The sequence below is a fragment of the Gallinula chloropus genome, assembly GCF_964237585.1.
Source record: "Gallinula chloropus genome assembly, chromosome: 20".
Lineage (NCBI taxonomy): Eukaryota > Metazoa > Chordata > Aves > Gruiformes > Rallidae > Gallinula > Gallinula chloropus.
This window is the reverse complement of record NC_140105.1, coordinates 6,398,244-6,423,262: the sequence shown is the minus strand read 5'-3', so window position 1 is coordinate 6,423,262 and position 25,019 is coordinate 6,398,244. Positions and strand designations below refer to the sequence as shown.

Sequence of the window (25,019 nt, the reverse complement as noted above, 5' to 3'; positions counted from 1 at the left end):
GCAGTTAAGTTAGTGTTTTAAAAGACGACTGACGGACAAAGGATAACAGGAGATCAATAGCACATAGTAAACAGTGGTGTTTTCCTATAAAGGCCAGGAGGGTAGCACAAATGAATTGTTGTGTGAGCTAGGCTTTAATATTCATTATCTAGTGCCTCTGTGGTTTATAAAACCGTTATGCTCTCTGACCCTGCTGGTATTGTATGACAGGAATGTTGCAGAAAAGTGTCCCTTAGTGCTGAGGAATGTATTGCATGTCCTGAACCGCTTATCCTGTCAATACACAATTATTATCCTGAAGCTGTGAGAAGACTGGATGGTCAAGCTTAAAAGAGGATCTCTTAGAGTATGAAAATACAGATTCAGGAGTTGAGATGCTCTTCCAAAGGGTCTGAGTCCTAAAAAAGGCTATGTTGGGTTTTAGCAGCTCATGAAGGGGACTGGGAGATGTAGAACTCTAGATCTTACTCTGAATTTCACATGTGTTGTTTAAATTATGCTTCAGTTGTAAGAGAGGACCACAAAAGTATATGCACAAACCAAGCTACTATCTCCTTTGGTACTGGGGATTTCAAAGCATGTGACAGAAGGTGGAAATGTAAATGCAATTGCAGTGAAGTTATGTTCTGAAGTTAGCTGCAAAAGTGATTTTGTTTCACTGGAAGTTAGGATTGGGACTGAGGAAATAAAAATGTCTGCTTTATAAACCCAGCCAGGCTCAGAGAATAAGGCTTCTTTGAGAGGGAGATAGTCATGCTCACACACTTGTGATTGCGGCAGCTTGATTAGGAAATACAGTTTAACATGTGATACAAACAGTAGGCAGTGAAAGTCCCCATCTAGGGTTGGTGCTGTCTGACTCTTGGCTGTGAAACTTCCAAGCATGGAGAACCTGCCTGTGCGGGGCTGGCCAGGTCTGGCTGAGGCTGGTAATGATAATCCCACAGCAGTCGTAGAATTCCCAGAGCATTCCCATACCCCCTGCCTGCTGCTCATCTCCCACCTCTCGTTCCTGTCTCTGCCCCAGAGCAGCCAGTGCAGGGTGAGGATCTCTGCTCTGGGTGCCTTCCAAGCTGGGCATTTCCATTCTGCTTGCTTAATACCTCTCTGCCGTTTCTGCTGCCTGGAGGTGCTTCACTTTCTTTCCTAATACTCTTGTGTAACGTGTGGGGTTGAACGCACCAATAAATGTATTTTGGTGGGAAATGAAAGTGTTCCATATGTGCCTTCTCTTGTTTGTAACTGCTGCAAAGTTTGATAAGGCTTATCGCTCCATGACCTTCTCAGTAGCAGTTCTTTCTGCCTAATCGCTTTCACATTTCTTCCTTTTCAATTTGACTTGAAGTATTAAACAAAGGAATCAGAAGAAGGGGGAAGAACTAAGGGGGGAGATAATCCTACATGTCTGTCAACTCAAAAAATGTGCTAGTTAATAAAGGCTTTACCAGATCTTCAGTAAACCTTCTGAGCAAATGAGTGACAACTTTATAAAAGTATCTTTATGGAGGGGGGAACAAAACCAGCTAATATTTATCTGTTATTCTGGTGAGTAACGAGAGGTGGGGATGGAGAAGGGACCAGCTGTGTATGTGACCTGTCTCCTGTTTTGTAATTCCAGTTAGCATTCCCTTTGTGACCACAGACTGAGGTTTCCAAGAGTTGACACTGTCTGGAAGGTAGAGGCATGCTGAGGCTCTGTGTCGAACAGTTGTAGGAAACCTGGAGTGTCTGAAAAGATTCATTTAGGGGTGTGATGTATTTAAGAGCATAAATATGTGGTTGTACAGATCTCCTATTTCTGTTGTCATGCAACTCTGAGATGTGAGCTGCTTTATTCTTTTGAAGCACTGACTGGAAGCCTGGCTTTCCTGATGAGTCTGGGGACAGCTCGTCAGCTTCACTTTCATCGGCAAGGTTTTAGGAACTCTAGCTAGATATTTATTATTCTTTCTATCAAGCTAAAACTTCACAATTTAAGTAACTATGAGTAAATCACTATGCTGCAACATAAGCATTGTTTTAGTACTTTATGTTCCCAGTATATTTTTTTAAAATCTTGGATCCAGATACCTGAAGACTTCTGATTACCGATGAAAACTGCTGGGGGATGACTGTCCGGCACATTCCTTTCTAGTCCCAAAAATGGGTATGGTGTAAAGAGTGGCTTTTCAGGCAGCCTCCTCCTCAAGTACCCCAAGCCACATAATGCTGATTTGTGTGGTCCGTTCAGATCTCAGACTATTAAAGAAGGCATTGTCCTCCATGATTACACTTCTGTCTCCTTCAGGAGAACTTTTGAGGGGATGTAGACTGTTCTGTGGTTTAATGGAGAGGAGTTTGTCTTGTGGTGTGGTTATGAATACCAGCTGAAAAGACTTCCATCCCATGTCTAGATTTCCACTTGCACTGGTTTGTTTTTCTTGGGATTCCTTGACTGTTCCCAAAAGAGCAACCAGTCTGGTCTCTAAAGCTGCAATTAGGTGCATCATGGCAGAGACAGCTCCTTGAAGATGGGTGCAGCTTCCTCACACTTCAGTCATTGCTGTTTTGTCACCTTGTCCTGGAAGAGAACTGGAGCTGCCACCCATGCTTGGCTTCTGACCTGACCCCTCTCAGCTATTAAAAGCCTTGTTTAAAGAGCCACACCCCTGAGGAATGGGGAGGTACAGGGAGGTGTGTGTGTACTCACAAACTTGCTAACAGCATGTGTGATTTAGAGCTTGTGTAGCTGGCTGACTGATAAGCAATGCATGGTGGATTTATTAAGCATGTATATAAGAACACTGCCACATGCCTGAAAGTAGAATTGCCTGCACAATACAGTAATTGAACAAGGCAGGATATGGCTCAGAGACACTTATTTCCCTTTGCCCTTTTGAATCCATCTGGTGGCTTTTGCTGTTCTTTTATCTTCCAGCAAATCAAGACCTTAGAATTGATGACCTAAAATTAATTTCCTCGAAGCTACTTTAATGACACTTCTCTTTCTGTGCCTGCACAAAATGTAACCCACATACAGTGAAGCGTATTCGTTCCTCCCCATTGCATGAAGTAGTTGAGACAAACATTATTATATATCTGTTTTTCTGTACAGTGATCCTGTTGAGTCAGACTGCTAGCAAAGTTTTTTCTTCCTTGTATCAACATGCAATAGTTTCTTAGCAATTAGGATTTAAAAGTATGTTATGGGCAGTGCTCCTAATTTTCTTACTCAGTTGATTTCAGTAAGTCAAGCCTGTAAAGCAGCTGTCTGGGTCAGGCATATAATATGTTGCAATTAAAATGTATCGTGGCTTTTAGAAATAGGAGTTACCTCAGTCACTCTTGGGAAACAGAGGGGAAAAAATTAACCCACCAGGATGCTGTAATTTACTAAACTGATCTATTAAGTATTGCTCTCTTCTGTGTCTAATGCAAGATCTGGAAGGGGATGCAAATCAAGCGCGTGGTTTTGATTTGAGTATCCTGGTCTTGGCAGGGACCTCTTCTATGTTCTGGACAGCAAAGTTCAGGGAAGATTCTTTCCAGATTCTCTCGATTAATAAGTTTACACCTTTAAATGTTTAGAGTTATAAATACTATGTGAGTAGTAAGGAAACACCCATTTATATGCGAACACACCTACAGATGCTTTTGCTAGACAGTTCTATTTCTTTTACCATAATACTTTTGTGGATTTTGTAAAGTCCTTGAATGTACTGCAGTAGAATGATCAGGAATTTCATGGTTGCTTTAGCCCTGTGCACTGGAGTGTTTTTTTCTGTCTCTGTTTTTAATCATAAAATGCTTAAACCACTATTTATTGCAAAATTAACCTTTGAGAGACTATATTGTAATGTATATGACACACAGAAGATTTTTGACAAGCTGAAAAAAACCCAAGACCCCTTTTTTCTTCATAGTTGGAAGGCTGGGAAGGTCTGGGTTGTTTGGCCTAATGGTAATAATTGAGCCTCAGGTAATGACTTTGCCCCTCGAGGTTTGACAGTGTTTCTTCTGTTTTTGTGTGTTTGGGGTTTTTTTTAATGAGCAAACCCATTCTCTTTAGAATGGGAAAAATTCAGGATGGGGTTTCTTCAAAGCTGACTTTACAGTTTGTTAATCTTCTATGGATCCTTCTATGTAAGAGAAGTTAAAGGAATTTAAAGCATAGAAACTGTTGTTAGCAGTTTTATTCTCTGTGTACTTGTTGCTAGAATGAGATTGGTTGTCTTTTTTCCAGCCACTTTAACTGGGTTCTTAGTCTTGGCTATTGCAATTTTAAGAAGTGAATCCTGTGTGATCTTATTTGCTCACACTGTTGTGTGAATGCTAATTTTCAGTTAGTTAAGTTAAAGCACCCTCATAAGAATACTGAAACTCAAAATAACATGATTACCTGCTCAGGGCTTTCAAAGAAGACTAGAAATCTAGTCCATAAGCCAGTTCTCTCCAAAATCAGCTCACAAAGAGCTTTTTGGTCCATATGGTGCTGATTGATGTTTCTTGGCTTTGCAGTTTCAAGGTAGCATGAAGGCTGGTAGTACCTTTCTCCATTAATACTTCCTGGAATCCAGTGTCAGGCAAGCCTGCTCAGTAACAGGGAGAGGCAGCCTTGCCTAGAGCTCCAAGTGCTGGGAACAATTTTTTGTTGAGAAACTTTGCACAACAGCCTGACTTTTGGCTTGAATTACTTCTGAATTACTTTTTTTCCACCACTTCTTGAACTTTCCTGCAACTCTGAAAAGGCTTGCATGTTATGAAGTCCTATTTATTGACTTTTTCCTAAGCTTTGGGCCCTCTGGGGATTATGCTTTCAAAACCTCGTGAGAAATCCTGTTCAGCTTTATCTGGAATGCATTTTCTGCATTTTTCAAAGAAACTCTTTTGCTTTCCTTAAGTGGAAGAGATGCAAGGAAGTAAGCAAATGTAATCAACAAGCCCCCTAGCAGTGGTTCCCTATGTTAGCAGTTGTAGCTTGGTATGTATCTTCAGGTGCCATACGTTATTTAACTTTCATGTGTAAATAAAACTGCTTTGCTGTTTAAGTATGAATACTTTCTTGTTTGCATTGAATGTAGAGGTAGCCCTCCTCCTTCCCACAGACGTTCTGAAAGCAGCCTTGCTTTGGTCAGTTGTTTTGTTGCCAACTGCCTGGGGATCCCCAAGTTCAAACAGTACCACTGGAGCTGGAGGCTGAGCGGGATCAGAAACCAGATAATTCTCAGATAATGACTGTGTGGTGCCTGGAGCATGCCATGGTCCCAGGCATGGGAAGTCATCTCCACTTTGGTAGGGAGCTCTGTATTTCTTGCACTTCATGGGGAGTAGGGTGGTTAAAGGCAACAGCCATGACTGTGGCTGACTGGGAAGAGCCAGAGTTAATGCGCTGCTTCTGGCTGAAGTTACCTTGGTAAAATAACTCAGCTGTGTGAGTAACCTTCTGTAGACAGCAACACAGGCATTGCTTTTAGCTGAAACACATTGAGCCATCCGTTCCCAAGAGACATGTCAAGGCACGTTCCCAGGCAGGTGGCAAGGCAGGGTGGCAATACGTCCTGCTGACGCTTCTGTACGTGAAAGTGTGAGGACTTTGCTGGTAGAGAAGAGGGCTCATCAGGCACGTGCAGTATTGCAAAGGTGGTCTACTCATTTGAGTTTGTGAGAGGTTGTGTGGAAAGATGTGTCGCTGTCCCTGTCCCCCCCAATCCCTGTCTCCAGGCCTTTTTCCTGCTCTGCTGTGACTTTCTGGAATATGTGGCATCATTAGTCCATCATGGTTCTGCAGCTCTTATTAGAGCTAATACCTTGCTGCTTAGGGATCTGTCCTTGGCCCAACCCAACGACTTATTAAATGCTGTAGTCCTGTTTAACTAAACCAGAGAATACCCCTTTCTTTTGAAAGCATCTCTGAGAAGTATAGAAACCATGAGTGTGTTTTGTCATGTCAGGTCAAAAAGCTTTAAAGCCTGAGGTCTGCTGTACATGCTGAACATGGGGTATGGTTCATAATTCTGTAAATACCATTCCTTTCACAACTGCATTTTACCTGGGAACCTAAATTGGTACTGCTCACCGGTGTGTCTGCCTTTAGCTTCATGTGGACAAGCAGGTTAACTTAAAATATATTTTCAGCTGGTTTTGTATGAAGGTGTGTGGTGGTTGGTTTAACTGCAGAGTCACTCTGAATACTGACTAACTTTATTTGTTAGTGAAAGGAATGTGAATGTAAGAGAGGCCTCACATGCTCACTTGTTACCTGTTGGCAGTCCTTCCTATTGATGTGCATTTGAATTGTTGGGTAAAATAAGCTGTAATGCAACTCCAATAAGCTTTTTTAAATTTAAGGATTCCGGGCAGCTTATTTTACTTCATTTTGGAAACTTGTTTTACTGTAAGTCGGAATTTCCCCTAAAGATTTTTATAGTGACCTTTAATTTAATCAGTGATGCGAACAGCATTTTCAACTGTGGGCTAAGCTGCAGAGGTTTTAGATAATCTTTCATCAGATTAATGAGGAGGTTTTTTTTTTTCTTTCCACTGAGATGAGGGAAAGAGTTTTATATCCTACCTTACGTTTACCCTCTTGATAGGATGTCGTCAATTTTTATACACAAGCTTTTTATGCTTTATTTCTGTAATAATAGAATATTTTCTGTTGAGATGCAGGACTTCTGCAGCACCAGCAAATTCTGATTTAGTCTCTCCTCCCTTTTAGAAGAGAACAAATGCAGGAGTTACATATTTATTGCTCAGGATTGCTAACTGACCAGCATTTGTTTTGTTGTGTGTTTTCTTTTATTCCCCTTGGGCTTGTCAGGGTGAGCCTGAAGAGTGCTTCAGCCAGGTGGTGAGGTGGTTTTAGAAGAGGGAAGTGGCCAAAGCTGGCTTTAGATTGTGACAAAAGTTTGCCTCTTGCTGTAAGTATGTTCTGGTTTGAATGCATTTATTTCTAAATCCCTTACAGAAGGAATTTCAGATCTAGGTCTGTAAACCTCTGTTGTTCTGGCGCATTTCTTTACTCACTCATGACCAAATGATTTATTTTGGGGGGTAATTTTGATGCCAGCAACTGGAGAGGTAAATATTTGAAGGTACTTAAGATAGTTTTTAATGACTGTAATAGATGATATGGGAAATGAGTAAAACTTGTGATGGAGGAAGAGAAAGGGGACTTGGTTGTGGTTTTGCTGTTTTGTTTTGCTCTGTGGCAATCGGGGAACCAGTTAAAGGTCCCTTTGAACTGTTTAATGCAGAGTTTTTGGAAGGAAAATATGCTGCTTGCAGTTATGAATGATAAAGAATCAAAAATAAAGGAGAACACATGAGTGAAGAAAGTATAATGTGCTGGAATTTTTATTTATTGCTGTTCTGCTGACTGGGAATAAATATTCTGTAATGAAATGACCCTCTGGTGTGGTGTGAATCTAGTGCAAAGAGCAGAGGAGGATGTTACTGAAAGTGTGTAAGTGAGGCTGAAAAACAAAGTTGTGGTTGTTTGAGTTGACAATATGGTAAAAACAAGTTTTTTGTTACTATCACAGTTCTTTTCACAGTGCTTTACTAACATGTGTAATTCTCTGAGTACTGAGGGGCATAGCCTGTCATCTTGCCTTTGGTTGGGAAATAAACACAAGCAGAGGTGTGGAAATGGAGCTCAGTTTGGGTTGCTTGTTAAGACCCTGTTTCTGGACTCGGCTTCAGCTAACAGCACCACCACTCACCCCACACCTCTTCCAGCTTCTCCTTTGGATTTCAGAGAAGCAGTTCTGTAAAATTTGACCTCTAGTGATTGAGAAGTGCTACGCTGATATGATGGCAGCAACCTCTCTGTCTGGGAGCTCTCGGGTTGGTGGAGCTGCAGAAGTCCTTGGCTCGGTGTTGACAGGCCTGAGCTCCGGCAGCTCCCGGGGAGGTGTTGTGGTAGCTGGCTGTCTCACACCTTAGCGGGCTCGCTGTTTCCCTGTCCCTTATCTAATGCTGGCTCTTTGTAGGATCCGAGTCCTGCTGGGACTGTGCCTTCCTTGTGATGTCCCACAGAGCATGGGACATGGTTCTGTGAGCTTGGCCTTTGGGTTACAGGCCGGAGGGACAGCAGCCTGTCCCACAGCTGAGACTCCTTCTCTGTGGAAAGCCTCTAGTGTTTCTGGGCTTCTCCATGCTCTTGTTTTTCAAAAGAATAACTGTCATCATTTGTAGCAAAATAAAGTGACTTTTCTCTAGCTACTGCTCACTGTTTTTCTGTGAGGTATCACATCTTTTGGGTATTTATTGAGCGTTGATTTAACTTCTCTTATCTCTTAAGTTAGGGGAAATGTTCAGTATCTTCTGTATACCACTTCAGTCTTCAGAAGAGCTGTAAACATGAGGTGATTTTTTTTTTTTTCCTGAGCTTTTAGGCAACCTTTAACTGCTTACCTTCTTGTGTTAGTCAAAATGAAACTGTAGTGCAGCTTGATGAAGTTTTTGGTGTGATGTGTCATGGAAAGAGAATACGGAAGAATAATAATTAATCGTTCATCAGTGAAGGCAGAGAAACTAATGTGATAGCTGACCTTTCTTAGGTCTTTGGGGAAAATACTAATATAGAATAGACTCATTAGCTAACATGAAACAATTTTTATTTGATTATTTTTGAAGCATTATAAATACAAGCTTGTATTAAGGACCTTATTAGCAGTGCATGTCTTCAAAATTACTGGAGTTATTTTTTAAGACTCCTTATTTGCCATTGCAATTAACTTGACCTTTCTGTTCTAGACTTCAGTAAATACCCCCTGTTATTTGTCTCTTTGATAGGTTCATAGTTTTCATTAAAAGTATCATCTCATTGGCAGTCTCATCTCATTGCTAAGGATCTGTGATTTAAGTATCCCTAAGTGTATCTAAATGCTGGCTATTTAACTTCTTACCTTAAAAGCATTTTCACAAAAACATAATATATTTTTATAACTGAGGCTCAGAAAGAATTCCTGATGAAGATGTTTTAGCTGTTAACCAGCTTAGGTCTGATAACCCGGTTGACCTCTGTCAGAGGTGTGCAGGGTCTCTGTGTATGTTAGGGTACAGAGTAGGTGCCATTATCAATTTTTTGCCTGTGATCCTGCTGTTGACTTCAGTTGAACACATTGGACTACACTGTTTTAATAGCATTTGATAGTATTAAAAAATTCTCAATTTCTGTGCCTAGAGTTAAATCAGGTTTTACTGGAGTTGTTTGTTCCTGTTTTTTCTCTCTCTGTATCTGCGTGAATTTGAAAGGTGAAGCAGAACTTCCTTCTCTCCTGTTGGCAAGCAGCTTTTGGGTATTACCTTCAGGCTGGGTAACTAGATCCCTAACACAGATTTCACAGGGTGATTGTGTGTTGGTAATTGCCAACACTTTCTATGTAGTTCATTTAAAAGTAATGACTAGTGGATGTGAAAAGAAGAATAGGTGTTAACCATGGAATACATTAACTCATGGAGATGCCAGGGGAATTTAATTTGTTGTAATTAGAGACTTGAATGGGGATAGAAAAGGATGCTGATTTTTTTTTTATATTCTCTTTTTGTCTTTTATATTTTAAATCTGCGGAATTAGATGAAAATTATGTGACAGGTGATGTCCCAGGAGCTGTGATCTCAGCTTTAGTGAGATCATTCTGGGCTAAATGGGAACTGGCTTTCTAGACTATTTCTGTGGCAAAGTGATGGTAGCAGACTATTAGAGATGTAAACTTGAGATGACTTAAAATATTGCTTAAATAAAGATTCTAACCAGTAGAGGATCACTAATACTGTGCTCTGTTTTCAAGGGCCTGAAAGAATCATAGAAAGGAAGGCTTCTAGCTCTTAACAGAAGGAATTTTGTCTGTTGCTGAGAGCTCTGTTTATTTGAATAGGTTTAACAGTCCTACTGTATCCCTCTGCATTGAAAGGAAGATACTGGTGAAGTCTTTACGAAATCAACTGGAATCTGTAACTTCTGAGAGCAAACAGGAATTTCAGACCACACTGGAGTGTGGAGGTATTCCCAGCTGGGAAACATGTACTGTGCCTCTTGCCCAGTTTGGGAACAGCAGCTTAGTGCATTGGGGGGGGCCTGTCAATGCTAATTATACCATGTAGATGTTGTAAAGATAGACTAAACCAAATACACTGCTTCTCCTTCTTACCAAGTGGAGGGTGGGTATGAATCCTATATCTGCCTTCAGTCTGACATTTGGAAATGACTATTGAGTAACCCAAAATGATTGTAATAAGCCCCATCAGTCCTAAACAAGTACTTTTTTCCCCAGTCTAGGCAATGGCACTTTGCCAGAGCAGGAGGTGCTTGTTGAAAGAGCGATGACAAAGAAAGATTCTTGGGAAAGCAGGGACATAACCAGTTAATAACATCTTTCCCTGTCCATAGCGATGGCAATCTGCATGAAGTCAAATTGTGGCATTATCAGTAATCAAATTAGCGGCCTCCTGAAGAGTGCTCAGGACTTGTTCTTCTGATGCAACTGATGGATCCAGGGGAAAGTATTAAAATGCATTTTAATGACCTGTAAGACTTTCCCCTTACTTACCAGGAAAGGAAGTTTTGCTTTGTGGAAAATGCCTTTTTTTTTTTTTTTCCTGGTCTGTTTGTTAGCAGCGAATAGGAAAAATCCTCTGGGAAGCTTTGGACCTTGCTGCAGACTTTTATGAAAGCGTTTTACTGATACTTGTCTACGTGTCCTGTCAAGTAACAGCACTGTGATTGGAATAGCTGGCTGTTGCAATGTGTGTGAGTTCAGTTACCCAATCTATCCTGTTTCTCCAACTGAAGGATTATGAAAAACGTCGAAATGCTCTATCCCTTATTTCACTGGTATCTGTGGCTAAGTTGAACTGTGTGTGGCTGGATAAAATAAGTATGGTGTATGCAACTTCGACCTGTTTTTTGTTGTGGGTTTGGTTTTTTTTCTTTCAGCGTTGGTTGAATCACTGAGTTGTGAATGTGAAAAGAATTGCTTTGCTTTGTCTCTGAAGTTGATGGTGTAATTATACCATGCATTTTGGCCTCTCTTAAGTATAAATGTCTGTAGAAAAAAAGTTTGCATTTGCTGATGTAAATATAACTCATGTGAGCTCTGAAAGTGTATGCAAACAGAAGTCAGCCTCAACCTGTTCTCAGGAACTGGAAGAGAACTGGATATTGTTTTCTACCTGTAGGCTTTAAAATTATAAAGCTTCCAAAAGGCCAGAGGTGCTCAACTGGGGACTAAAACATGAGGAAATAAAGTTCCATGACCGTAGCCAGAAGTCATATACGAGCAAAAATGTTACAAGAGCTTTATTCCTTTGAGTTCTCTTCTCCTTGCGCTGTGGATTGACCTTTTCTGTGGTTTGCTGGAAAAGCTGTAGTTTCACATTTGCCTTCAGCTGAGCGGCTACAGGCTGTTGATCTGTTAGAGAGCTGAATGGACATGAGCAGACAATGGTCTTGGGGTATCTCATGCCAAATGGTGGGGATAGAATAGTTAAGCTAAACGAGCTGATTTGATGCCTGGTAGCACCACGGGCATCTTTCCAGTTTCTGAAAAATCAGTGTGTTTTTGTGGGGCATGAGCCTGATTTCTTCAGTCCTGAAGCGCTTCTCATCCAGTAAATGAGGTTGACTTCTATGTCCTTGTTGTGTGTAAAGCAGACTTCTGCTGGTGTGCTGTGTTTCCTTGGTGCTGTGGTTTCTGGGGCTCAGCTGAAGAAAGGGGTGTTGGGGGGGGGGTCTGCCTGCTGCAGGGAAAGGGCAGACGGTTTGTCAGTTCTGGAGAAGGCTGTGTGCTGTTGGGCAAAAGCAGCTATTGCTTAGGTGCTTGGTTATTTCTATAAACACTCCCAATTAGTCATTGGTGTAGGCGCAAGCACGTGTCACTGTAGTGACACTTTTAGAAGGTGTTATTGCCTAACTTGACCCAGCGCTACCAACACCTGGTCTCTCCCTGGGTGTCCATGTGTGTCAGCAGATGCATCACGATGTGCTGGAGACGTGTTGTCATCTGGGTAAAACACATCCTCAGCTTCTGCGCTCGCTCTACTGCTCAGGAGGAAGGGGCTGGGCAAGAATAGGTTCTGTTCCCGGGCTGTGTGCGTGGGCTGTGCTGTTTCCTGGTACTGTAGCCCTTTAAAAGCAGTGCCTGTAGTTGAGGATTGGGAGCCACTGGTATGTCAGTGATGGAGCTGCAGTGTCTCAATGTAAGAAGTGGAAGTAGTTGGTTGGCAGCTTTCTCATTCCACCCTGCAAAAGCATCGAAAGTTCAGACCTTTAGGGGAGAGGAATTATTTTCTGAGTAGCCCCCTTCCCTTCCAGGTAAAAGTTTATGCTTTGACTTATTTGAAGCCCGAGGATCTGATATTCAGTCCTGCCAATACCTTACATTTACAGAATTAACAACAACAAAACCCTAAAGAGGCAGCAAGAGAAGGTGGGGGACAGTGTAGCTTTCAGAAGAAGGATCAATGAAAACACATGCTTCTGCATGTAGTGATGTAATCTGCACCGATCGGTTCAGAATTGTGCACCCTCAAACAGAGAGGCTGGGAATAGCTCTCCAAGCAGCAGCATGACCTGCCTTGTAGCAAAACCAGCCTATAAACAGGCTCGACTTAGAAAGTTCCAGCAAGATGAGGAAGTGGTGGTTCCTGGAAACCGGTCTCCTTAACTGAAATATCACTTGGCCCAGATGATGAGGGCATTGGATACTACAGAGTTATCTTGTAAGTTTTGGGCTGAGGATGCTAAAGTGCAAGCAGATGGATGTTAGTTAGTGTTCTGCTGCTGCCCTGCTGATAGTGCCGATTTAAGAATGTGCTTTCATAAGAGATAATTCATGGTATAGTAGCATGTTTAAGGGTAGGCAAATATTGGCTAATCAAGAATTTCCTTCCTTTCTATGTTAACTAGTTAATCATGATAAAAAATTGTGCTTTTTCCATAAGCAGTAAAATCTTTTTCATTTTTAGTACATTTGGTGTGTGCAAGGAAACTTCATCTGTTTCAGGTAATTAGCGCTGTATTAGCACAACATGGCAACTGGTGTTTAAACACAAGGTAATTAACTGTGCAGTGCAAACACAGTGTGCTAAAGAGCTAACCAAAGCCATGAATTTCCAGCTGATTGAAAAGAACTTGTTAGAAATGTTACTTGGGGGTGGGCAGGGTAGTTAAAATTTTGCTGCTGTGTTGGTAGATTTGAGATGCGTGGTTAGTGCCCAGTGGGCAGCAGAGAGAGGGTCACCTGTTTCAGGCTGGTGACAGCAGCATTGTGTGCAGGTGCAGCTTGTGTGGTGAGTTATGGTTTATTGTTGTTTGTTCCTGCCTTAGTGTACATGGTTGTGATGGCTCAGTGACCTGGAAGGTGTGTAGGGTTTTTTGTATGTAAAAAATTTTGGGTTGTGAGTCTCAGTTCCATGAGCAGCACCAAAACATGAGAGATGTGTGACAGCTGATAGTCCAGTACTAGGGAAATGGAAAGAGAGTTGGATACATACCTTGTATTTTTTCCCCCTCACCAAAATAAATTTGGGTGTATTTGTAAAAAAAAATGGGGAAATTTGCAATTTGAGCTCTGTGACATGGAGCTGTGTCCATGGGAAGCGTGGATTGTGCATGCTGCTGGTTCCCAAGTGTGCTAATCCAACACAGAGATGAAAGACCAACTGTGAGACTCCCCCAGCTATATATATGTAGAGTTGATAAATGCATGTCCAAACTTCTGAATAGCTGAGAGCTGTTACCGTTGGGGTAAATAACTTCTTGGCCCACAAATGTGTCGGGAAAGGCGAAGTTTGCTGAGCCCTGAGTGGGCTGCTTGGTTACACCTCCATCACTGAAAGCGAATTCTTCACCAAATAATCCTTCTTCTGAGCTGCTCTTTAAATGCCAGCAAGGGCCTCTTGTTAATTCAGCCTGACAGTCTGATTACAGCATTTTAATGGCTTCTGAAAAATAATTCAGTTACTGAAGTGGTAAACTCGCTGTCTTGATGGAGAAGATAAAGTGTTGCCTCACAGCTGGAAAAGCTGTAATCCTTGTAATTCCCATCCATCTCTGTGAATGGTCACCAGTGCCTTGGTTAAATGTGTGATATTTCCTCCCTATGTAAATACATGCTAAGTCTGCTTCCACGAGTCAGTAAAATGCAGGCAGCACCACGTGGGTGGATACAACCCATGTAAACAGCACGTGTGTTGGTGTGTTTGTCACCGAACTCATCAGAGGTCAGCGCTTTCAAACAGTACTGCTGCCACGTTAGAGCTCTACTGAAGTGCCCTCACACGTTCTTACAGAAAAGCTGCTGGCAGTAAGAAAGTCTCTGGGCATGTATGTTGTTTGAGGTAGATCTCAAGCGTGGCTGTCTCTGCTTAAGTCTGACTAGGGTCTTTTTGACAACAGTTAGTTTGATGCTGTCTGTTATTGAAGTGTCTGGAGCTACTGCATCTTGCTGTGCTGGGGTTCTGCTCAAGTATGTTTGCAAAGGGTGTTGAGGAGGATATTAAAGTGAAGTTCTGTCCAGTAGTGCTGTTTTACCTACTATTTATGCTGATTGCTTGTAGCTTGCAAAGCCTGGAAAGACAAAGACCATGTGGAGACTTTTACATGCTTCTGACCTTGCTTTAAATTTTACATTTAAAAGAAAAAAGGAGGCATGGATTATTGTCTGTAGGAGGAGCTGAGAGCGAGGAGGGAGAATTTCAGTGTGCTGGTGTGGGCTGGGGCTTCTGGAACTCAGAAGTGTTTCTAGTGGGGAAAATAGGAAGGTGGCACATCAGAGATGAGCTGTAATTTCAGAACACTCCAAGGTAATATGAATGGCACAGCACTGCTTAATATTGTAATTTTGTGCTGGGTGGAGATGTTATCTAGCAAGCAGTAACCTGGATGTGTAATTTCAGCATGTCTTCGGTTTGTTGTTGTTTGGTTTTTCCTTGCTTAAAACTGTCTTATATTCTTCCTTCAGGATCATCTGAGAGAGTCTGGTAAAGCTCTTGCTAGCTGTCCTGAACACGTTTTTCTCCTTGTCTTTCTCTGAGTCTGTTCTTGTGTTCAGTGATGCTGGGAACAAGGTACTTAAGCAAATGCAAAGGGGATATTAACTAAAATATAGTTATGTTTGATTCAATGAAATAAGTCTACAGTCAATTTCTATAGTTCCATGATTTGACCAGCTGCTTTAAACCCACTGAGATGAAGGGTGTCCAACTCACTGACCTGTTTGTTGCCTATAACCCGTCTCTAGCATTTGGCTTAACGCTTGAAAATAAGGATGTCTCAGGAGGGGGAAAATGCATTTAATATAGTATTACTTTTTCTTCACAGACTCTGACACATCTCTGGGACCTGCAATGACAAGTCAGAACAGTAGCCATGCAGAGAAAACTGGTGAAATGTCCTCAAAGCAGTCGGCACCAAAAGTGCAGGTCCAACGATCTATCTCTCGAGAAACCATCACTATTCATTTCTCTGCATTTGGGAAGGAGGAAGAAGAGGAGGAAGAGGAGTTTAAGGAATTTCTTGATGAGGAACTAGATGACCAAAGCATTGTAACAGCACTTGAAGCCAAGGAAGACCTCTGCTTTGAGCATACTGGCCATGATTTTTCTGGTCCAGCTACCTCGCTTAACATGGCCAACTCTGCATCACTACTGTCCTCATCGCCTGCAGTGCTGCCAACTGCAGAGACTGTAAAGCTGTTGGATTCTCCTTCCACGTCCCAAGTATTCGGTGCAGTGCCACTAGTCCTGTCTCCATCACACTCATGTCATACAGTTAGCTTATCAGGTACACCACTATCTGGGGAACAGAAATCCAGCCTGTCATCTTCCCCATCCTCATCCCCTTCCAGATCAGTTGTTTGCTCCAGCGGATCATCCACAGTTTCTAGTTCAAAGCCTTTTAAAGGTTTAGTCAAGTCCCTTTCAACAGATGTGGAACCAAAAGAACCCACCCCACCGATGCGACATAGACAGCTAATGAAAACCTTAGTGAAATCTCTGTCTACAGACACTTCTAAACAGGAGTCTGAAGCTGTGTCTTACAGGCCACCTGACTCAAAACTGAACTTGCATCTGTTCAAACAGTTCACTCAACCTCGAGCTACAGGTGGTGATTCCAAAACTGCCCCTTCGTCTCCATTAACATCTCCCTCTGACACTCGTTCCTTTTTTAAAGTACCTGAAATGGAGGCTAAAATTGAAGATACTAAAAGACGCCTTTCTGAAGTAATCTATGAGCCTTTTCAGCTGCTCAGCAAAATAATGGGTGATGAAAGTAGTAGCCACAGGCCCAAAGCCTTATCTTCAAGTGCTTCAGAACTCTCAAACCTTTCCAGTTTGAATGGCCATTTGGAAAGCAATAACAACTACAGCATTAAGGAGGAAGAATGTGATTCTGAAGGGGACTTCTATGGAAGTGACTCTAATTTGAATAAGAGCGATCAGGCAAGGGCAGCTGAGGAACATGTGAAAGAGACAGAGACCAGAAGCTCTCAGTCTGCAAGCACAAAGGACGTGAGTTCGAAAACTTCACTCGTACTTGAAAAATGTTCATTGTCTGCACTGGCAAGCAGAGAGGATGAGGAATTTTGTGAACTGTATTCTGAAGACTTTTCCTTGCTAGAGGATGAAAGCAAAAATGATAAGCCTACTGAAACCTTGCTCGATCCAGAGATGACAGAGGAAGATGGTACTATACTCAGTAGTGAAGATGAAAATAATCTGTATGTGCAACAGCCTAAAGTACCAGTAAAGACTTTGTACTTCTTAACACTGTTAGTCTATGCTTACTTTATTATCCCTCTCCCTGGCTACTTAAGTGGACTTTTATTTGGCATGGCCCTTGGATTTATGACAGCTGTCTGTGTGATTTGGCTTCTTACTCCACGTACTCGGGAATATCTCAAATTGCATAAAAGTATGAAAAAGCGATGGAATACAGGAGCTCTTGACATCAAAGAACCTGACATACTGAAGGTGAGGTCATGGTGGTTTTTGTGTGTGCACTGTTTTTGATGGAATTTGTGAACTAGACTTTGAAGGGTTAAGTGAGCCTTTTTAAGCAGGGTCTCGGTTTAGTGTCAGGCAGCTTTGGCAGGGGGAGAGGTGGGTTAGTGTCTGTCAGGATTATTAGAAAATCAGAATGGCTTCAAAAGTAAAAGAGCGAATGGTTTTGCTGATGGATTTCAAATGATGCAGCCAAACTGCTGAGAGCAAGTAGTATCAGAGCTTGGTGTATAAAATAACACTTGTGCTTGAAGCTGTGTCTTGGGAGGTGTGTTTTCTTTCTAGTGTATTTGACTGTCTAGGCAGCAATTTGTCTGTCTTGTCTGTCTAAGCAGATTCAAAAACGTGTTCAATTAAGCCTAGATCGTTGGAGAGCATAGGGATTCTCCTCAAACGTTAGCTAATTAGAATGGGAGAGGAATGAGTGATGAAAGGGACATACTGGTTGGTTATGATGTCTGTCCTTCTGCCTGCTGCTGTCTTGAATGTTGTACAATATGGATTGCAGCTCAGCAAAATGTGTCTGAGAGATGGGTTTTAAACAAAGCTCTTAAAAAAACAAAAAACCCAAAAAAAACCCCCAAACCTCCTCTTCGCCCTTCCCCATCTCCACCTTTGTTTCACAACTGCAGGTTGCTGTTGGTTTGTACATCTGGCATGTTGCTGTCTGTTCAGCTGTGATCCATATGACCAACTGCTCAGTTCCTTCAGTGGCTTTGTGCTGCTGCGTTGTCCCTGTCCTGCCTCTCCTATTCTCTGTCTCTTATGAATTTAAGTGTTTTCCCAATTGCAGAATTCTGAACAATCTGCTAGTTTCTGATGTGCAACAAGCATTTCAGAGTGATAGTGTGGTACAGCCTTCCCTTGATAGCACTTGCTTATCAGAGTAGTTGTGAATGCTTTCTTGTATTTGTGGACATATTAAATCTATCCTGAGATTTCAGAAGGTGCATCTCCAGTTGTGTAACAACACAAAGGTTACATGAATTTAAATTATGATGGTCTTGGCTATGTGTTATAGAACCTATAGTGTATTGTCAGCTCAACTCATTTATCTTTAGGTAACTGAAAAGTTAGAGGAATGGGGTATCAAAGCCAACTCTTGCTGAATACAGGCAGCAGTTGTGTGCCCAGCCCTGATGCTGCTCTGCTGTTTTTGTTGGATGGTGTGAGTTGTGGTCTTTATTTGCTGTTGTGAATGCTCCTGTCTGTGCATTACATGTACAAATCTTGACAAACTTTTAGTTCTGCCCTTGCTGAGGTGCCAAGACCCCGTGTATAAATTTGCCTTGATGCTTGAAAGCTGGTAAAGATCCTGATACTCATCATTGGTGGGTGTTAAGCTGGCTCTTTGAGCTCTTAGCTGTTATTCAGGAACCTTTAAACTATATTTTAATGCTTTTATCCAGGAGATATGTTTTATGAAAATAGCTGTAGCCAACAAAAGAACTATGTGGAGAAGTTTGTATGAACATAGATTAATGTTTTGTATGACCTGGTAAGTATTTCTTGGACTCATTAACACACAAGGTAATTATGCCTAATATGTAAAACTCTATAAAAGGGCTTTTTAATGCTTCAGTTTAAAAAACAGCTCAGTGCCCATATTGTAGTGGAACATAATGTAATACAATTCAGCAGATTGCAAGTTGCTATTCCCACCTCACACAGCTATTTACCATTTGTGTGTGTCAAAAAGAGCATTGACAGTTTAGATCATCTGAAAAATGAGATAAAGACTTAATCTGTAACAAAATTCAGATGAATATAGGAAAACCAAGCTTGATGCTCTTGCATAAAGATGTTATTTTTAGAATTTGTTGGTCACATATTCTGGCCCGGACTGTTTTCGTGCCATTGTGATAAATGCTGTGAGTAAGATCCCTTTATGGAGCTCTAGGACTTGGGATTGTGCCAAACTGCTGTCAAGCTATTTTTGTACAAGTATGTGTGTGCTCTCCCCATGTAAATACTGTTTGAGAAGTTTGCATTTCCCCAGCTTCACCAAGTAGTGGAAAATTCCCCTCAGCAGTTGCCAAAATACCTGAACGTGAATATTGAGATTGTTCCCCAGATTGTTCCTTTGTGGTGTGATGGAATAAAACCCCCTTATGCTGGTTAGTGTGTGTTTCTGTAGATTTCAGTACTTATTTTACTCAAATGTCTTTGGTATTGGAGGGGGAACATCCCCCTAACCAGAGAACGCACACGAAAGCCCCGCATCTTCACTGTGTGGATCTTTATGTGTGTGTATTCCTTCAGTCTGCAGTTCTCTAGCTTGCTTTTCCTTTTTTCTACTCCTCTGCCCACATTTTTTTTCTTTAATTCATTATCCTCTTCCAGCTTCCTTGCAGCCTTCTCAGGTGTGCGTTCCCATGGGTGGTGCTGGCTCATACAAAAGGTTTTAAGTAACAACTACAATGGAAATGATAAATTTACTCTTTCCATTAGAAAGAACTTTTATGAGAAGACTGTGTTGGCAATGCCTAATAGAGACATGAAGCTTTTTGAGCCACAGCTGTGCAGAGGGAGGAGGCCTTTTACCAACATGCTGTTCTTGAATATCACTCAGGGGATTTCATGTTTGATAATGGCTTCTGGCAGGCAAACGTGTTGCTCAGTTGAGGTGATGGTAAATTCTGCCCACCTCAGACCTTTTTGTGCCTTTAGGTTCCCTGCAGTAAAAGCCCAGGAAGCTGCATTACATTTTTTCCCCCCTCGTTTATCAAGGAAAATACCATTGAAGTGTTACAAAATACTGGCAGTGAGAAGGACACTAATGCAACTGGTGTGATTTCGGTGATGGATGGTCTTTTAAGAATGTTGGGGCTGGAGCCTTCAATGAAATAATTTAATGATAATGGATATTAATCAAGCTGTTAATATCATTGAGAAACTCTGGGGGTAGTTTTAATCCAGACTTGGGCTTGTATCATGAAGTTGACTTGCTGATTCTTGTAATTATTTATGTATTTGAAAATATAATTTTTACTTCAGACCTGGTCTGTGCCCCAACCCTGGGGTGTTCTTCATAAGGATCTTCTGCTGTTCCCCCCAGCGATCTCCTGTCCCAGTTTAAGGTGTAAGATACCTGAGATCTTAAACTGAGTGACGTTTAAAAGTTGGTACTCTCTGAGGCCTGACTCTGTAGCTCTAACTGGTGTGAATTGTTTTCTTGAAGTGCAGGTTGAAGTTTGCATTCATGGAAGAAGAGAAACTGGTGTGATCCCCTGTGCACTCTGTGCTGGTGGTGCACAGCCTGTGCACTCTGTGCTGACAGAGGTGTTGCTCTGCAAGGCAGAGGTTCAGTGAGAACGGGACAGATGCTGTTAGCCCACGTGTCGGCTTCTGAACAGTACCTGTGACCTTTGCTTCCCAACACTCTATCCAGATAGTTTTTCAGGTTAGTTACCAGTCTGATGGTGAGGTACTTTCTCCTCATTTCGGCTCTGAATTCAGAGCAACTGCTGACCTTTACAAATGGAGATCACAGGATCAGTGGAAATGGCAGGCAGCTGCAGAGTAGCATATGACTGTGGGTATTGTCCTCTCTGAATTACTAAACTTCTTATTTTAACAACTTTGCTAGTACAAAAAAGACCCATCATACAGTCACTCCTCCCCTACACAAGGAAATCCATTGTTGGTTTAGTAGTTTAGGAAAATTATCTGTTGCTAGCACGTTATGTTAACACAACTTCTCTGTTTAGATGCCTTGCAGAACAGTTTCCGTAGGCTGGGAATCTTGTTCCAAATTGCTTCTGCAGAGAGAGGGGCGGAGGTATTTCTGCTAAAACTGTTCTTAAAATGCAGGAACTTTGGAATGAAGTTTCGCCAAAATAACCTCCTCAGAAATGTGGGGTTCTTTAAGCTAACTGAAACAATTTGCAAAGATGAACATTGCTGATGTAAGAAGGCAGACAGTGGTGTTTCCCCCTCTACCACTGTTAGAGATAGGAGGGAAAAAAACCTCCTGCAGCTGGCACACACTTTCAGATTCATTAAGAGTGAAGAAGCATCATTTGGTGAAGTATCAACATTTCATCCTCAGCCACAGAATGTTTCTCTGTTACAGAATCACTTGAAAATTGAGTGCAAAATGGAAACATCCTTAGAACTTAGGGAACCAACAGTTTATGTACCAGGAGGGTTTGTAGTACTGCAGTGTGGCATCTTTTAGCCTGACTGTTGGCTAGGTACTGCCTGAAAATAAAACCCCAAATACTGCAATTGGAACGTGGTTATTTTTTGATTTTTGGGCTGTGCCTCATGTGTATGAATCAGACAGCCTCTTTCTTGTGTAGAAGTGTCTGTGTAGGGAGCTGTTCTAGGTAAAACTGTGTTTATGTCTTGTCAGTTCTAGGTTTCGAACATTTCAGCAACAAGGCAGTTATAAATGATTTAACAAAGCATCAAACAGGCTCTTCAGTCACTGAAACCTGAGGGTTGTGCTGTGAAAAGTAGCTTGTGGACTTCTGCTGGGTTGTTCTGTGCAGGGGGGTGGCAGGACAGTCTGAGACGTGTTTGGCTGGCTGTACCGCTGATCCCTTTGCTTGAAGTGGAAAGCCTGGGCACATGGTAGGGGATCAGTAAAGCGGGTGGGACTTTCCAGGGCTCCTGAATGCCAAAAGTGGGAAGCAGAGATTCTGTTTTTTTTACTTTTGTCCTTTAAATGCAGTGTGCTGTGATGCTGCTGGGAAGGAGGTGGCAGTCTCCAAAATGATTTCTCTGTTGTGTAGCTGTGTAGGATAAGAAAATGTGGCAGAAAAGCTGTTACTGGCACTGTTCTAGAGGAAAAGGGATAGGAAAGGTGCTGATCAAGTGGATGGCATACTGTCTGGATTCAGACCCCTGTGCTACCAGAGCTCCACTGGACTTGCTTAAGTCACTTAACTCTTTGTATCACAGATGTGGCTACAGCATCTCAGGACGTGCTGGAGGATAAAATGACACATGACTGTAAGGTGTTGGATAACAGTTGTATAACTGCTGTGAAGGTATAGCAAAGTTGAGTGCATCTGATGTGTCTCCCAAGGTTTTGTGTCTCAGCTGCCAGCTTTTAATCTTTGAAGCTACGTTCATGTACTTCTGGCTGTGGTCAAGAGAAGGATGTGTAAAGCACAGCTTGTCGTCTTTGCCACGTGTCCTGTGTTCGGCTCAAACGTTGGTGTCATTGGAAACTCCAGCTGGTTCCATCTCAATCAGGATGTTAAAGAAACTTCAAGAGAACTCTGACCTTACAACCTGGGTACAAAACATACCTGGAGGTTACCAACCCTCCTGAAAATAACACAGGAGTTGGTTACAGTTAGGAAAAGGGCTGGTGTGGCTAAGCTCCATAGAAAGATCCACTTTCCAAGTGTCCCTTTCCCTTCCTGCCAGCTTGTGTGGTCCTTGACCGAACCGCTGTGCAGGAGACAGTGATAAACTTCGGAGGCAGCATGTTTGCTTGGCTGCAGGATCCAGACTTGGGTGTCTGAGATAGAAATAACTTGGAGGTCTGATCTGGGGGGCAGGTGGGAGTCTCAGACCTGTGGGCCATGTGGATGTTCCAGGTCTGCACAGAGTGAATGACTGGCGGTGGCTTTAGGCAACTCATGTGTCTGTGCTTCAGTAAGTCCGACTGGAGTTCCTGGCTGAAAATTAATTGCTGTCTCCTCAAAGAAGCCTTGGCATAATAATTTCTAGGAAGGAAATGGGATGTGCTCAACCATACGTCAACCCTGCTGTGCAGGATCTCGATGGTTTATAGAAAACCCTTCCTTGTGCATTTTATTTCCCATATGGTAGTTGTTTATAGCTCAACGTAAGCAAAAAGAATCCCCAAACAAGAAACTGCTTCAGGGAGTGTGTGCTGATACATGTGCATCTGTTAATAAGAGATGTAGTCCGTTTTGGAGCAGAGCAAAGATGAATGACTTAATCTTTCCTGAATGTCAAAGAAATGCTAATTTATCTAGGTTTCTCACGGTTTATAGTGAAATTGGAGCTAGATGTTGGAGCAAGCAAAACAGTTATCACTGTTACTATGGCACCTAAGTCAGTGTATGCAGTCTACTTTGAGAAATTACACAGCATTGAAGTAAATGAGCATTAAAATAAATGTTACATTTCCACATGTGGGTGGAAACTTCTTTAATAAGTTAAAAAGTTGCAGTAGTTTCTAGGGTGTTTTGCTTAAGGTAGTTACAACTTCCTTGCTTTGAACCCCACTGGGAAAGCTGGTTCAGCTCTCCTGAATTCCCCCAGCAGATGCTTTCCCCCACTATACTCACCTCGGTGTTCGTGGAGATGCCATTTTATTTGTGCCTTAAAGGTACACCTGTTTAAAGCTGTCTCCTTTGTTTTCTGTTGATATTAATGAATACTGAGTAAGGTTTTGATGTGCAGGTAGCACTAATTATCACTGGTGTTTTAGTGTAGGTGAAGAGAAGGTACTCTGGCTTGTCTGCTGCCCCATTCATCATCTTTCATTTGCTGTGAGGCGGCGTTAGGGCAGGAGCGTCACCCCTGTGGTTGGAGCCAGCGCTCCCGGGTGGTTACAGCAGGGCTGGTTGGTTTGTTTTCTTCCCTTCGCGTCACAGAAACGAATGACATTTAATCCCCACACGTGTGACTCCTGTGTTATAACTGGGCAGTTAAACAAGAGGTTAACTGCTGTTCAAGGGTGGTGGTGTGTTAAAATAAACTCCTTTGTGGCCTTCTGCTCAGTGCTTAACTGTTGGTGATCACAGTGTCAGTGCTGTGTGTAAGAGCAGGCGGTTTGCTCGGCTGTGAGCGGTGACTGAGATGCCCGGGCTGGCTGGAGGCAGGCGAGCCATCGGCAGCTTGTCCTCACAGGCTGCTCCTGGCTCTCCCAGCAAGCCTGTGTCTGCAGATCTCACAGCGTTCTGGGAAGATGGGGTGGGAGAGTACTGCACTACACAGACAATTATTTTCTCAGGAAACAAAGTGTGTGCTTGGGATACAGTCCTCATCTCAGGCTTCATCAGCTTGGTGCTGCCTCATTGACGGCATTTACTGCTTTGTGTAGCTGTACGGTAAGTGGCAGCTTTGGCAAGAGCTTGGATGTTATTTAAAACTGATGTATGTGCTGTGCTTGGTTCTGCAGCAGTTTAAAAGCCTGTTGACAAGTGTTTTCTTCTCTAGGGATGGATGAATGAAATTTATAATTATGATCCAGAAACATACCATGCTACGTTGACTCACTCTGTGTATGTGCGACTTGAAGGAAGCACCTTGAGGCTTTCAAAACCCAATAAAAATATTTCCAGAAGGGCTGTGTACAATGAGCCAAAGCCTGAAGTCACGTATATCAGCCAGAAAATTTATGAGCTTGCAGAAAGCAAGGTGAGTGTGCCTTAACTTACCCGACTTTAACAAAAAATGCTTTAAAACTTCTTTTATTTTTTGAAAAAACTTGTGCTGCTCTAGTTTCATGTGTTGTCATCATGTAAACAAAACTCCCCGTGACTAACTTGCAAAAGATTGTGCTGGGGAGGAGGATTGAGCAGGATTTAGAAAAAAAGCCACAAACCTATTTACACAGTAAAGGAAAATCATGATTTTCCTCTGTTGGTTCAAAGCAGCAGTGAACACGTGGGAGTTCAGAGAATTGCTCCCTGTGTATATTTTATTATAATCTAATATAATCGTTGGTGGTTGTCTCTGTCCCAAGGCACTTCAGACAACATTTGCATTTCATTTGAAGGGGAACACATGCTGCATATGGATGTAGAAGAGGGGAGAGTGAGAGGTGGCTGGGGCAGGACTTCCTCTTGGTACCCACCACCTAGGGAAGGAGATGGGGATTTTTGCTGTTGGAAAAGAATAACACTGGGACAGTTTTCCTACATCTTATTTGCCTCCCTCACATCTCTGAAGAGTTGTCATATGCAGTTGATTCCATTGGTATTGCATTAAGTAATACATCAATAGCCCATTATTAATATAATGGATTTTTTTACCGTGCTGCATCAGTTGAAAGTCTTGGCAGTGCTGCTGTAGGAGGAAACTCTGCCTCAGTTGGC

At 42.2% G+C, this 25,019-nt stretch overlaps 1 protein-coding gene across 1 annotated transcript in view; it reads left to right on the top strand.

Annotated features, from left to right (window-relative positions):
* TEX2 (testis expressed 2) overlaps nucleotides 1-25,019 on the top strand; it is a 50,124-nt gene that overhangs the window by 5,880 nt on the left and 19,225 nt on the right. The window contains exons 2-3 of the mRNA XM_084273596.1: nucleotides 15,308-16,959; nucleotides 24,139-24,339. Of these exons, the coding sequence (XP_084129722.1) occupies nucleotides 15,334-16,959; nucleotides 24,139-24,339 (1,827 nt within the window). The 5' untranslated portion in view covers nucleotides 15,308-15,333. The remainder of the gene's footprint in view (nucleotides 1-15,307; nucleotides 16,960-24,138; nucleotides 24,340-25,019) is intronic.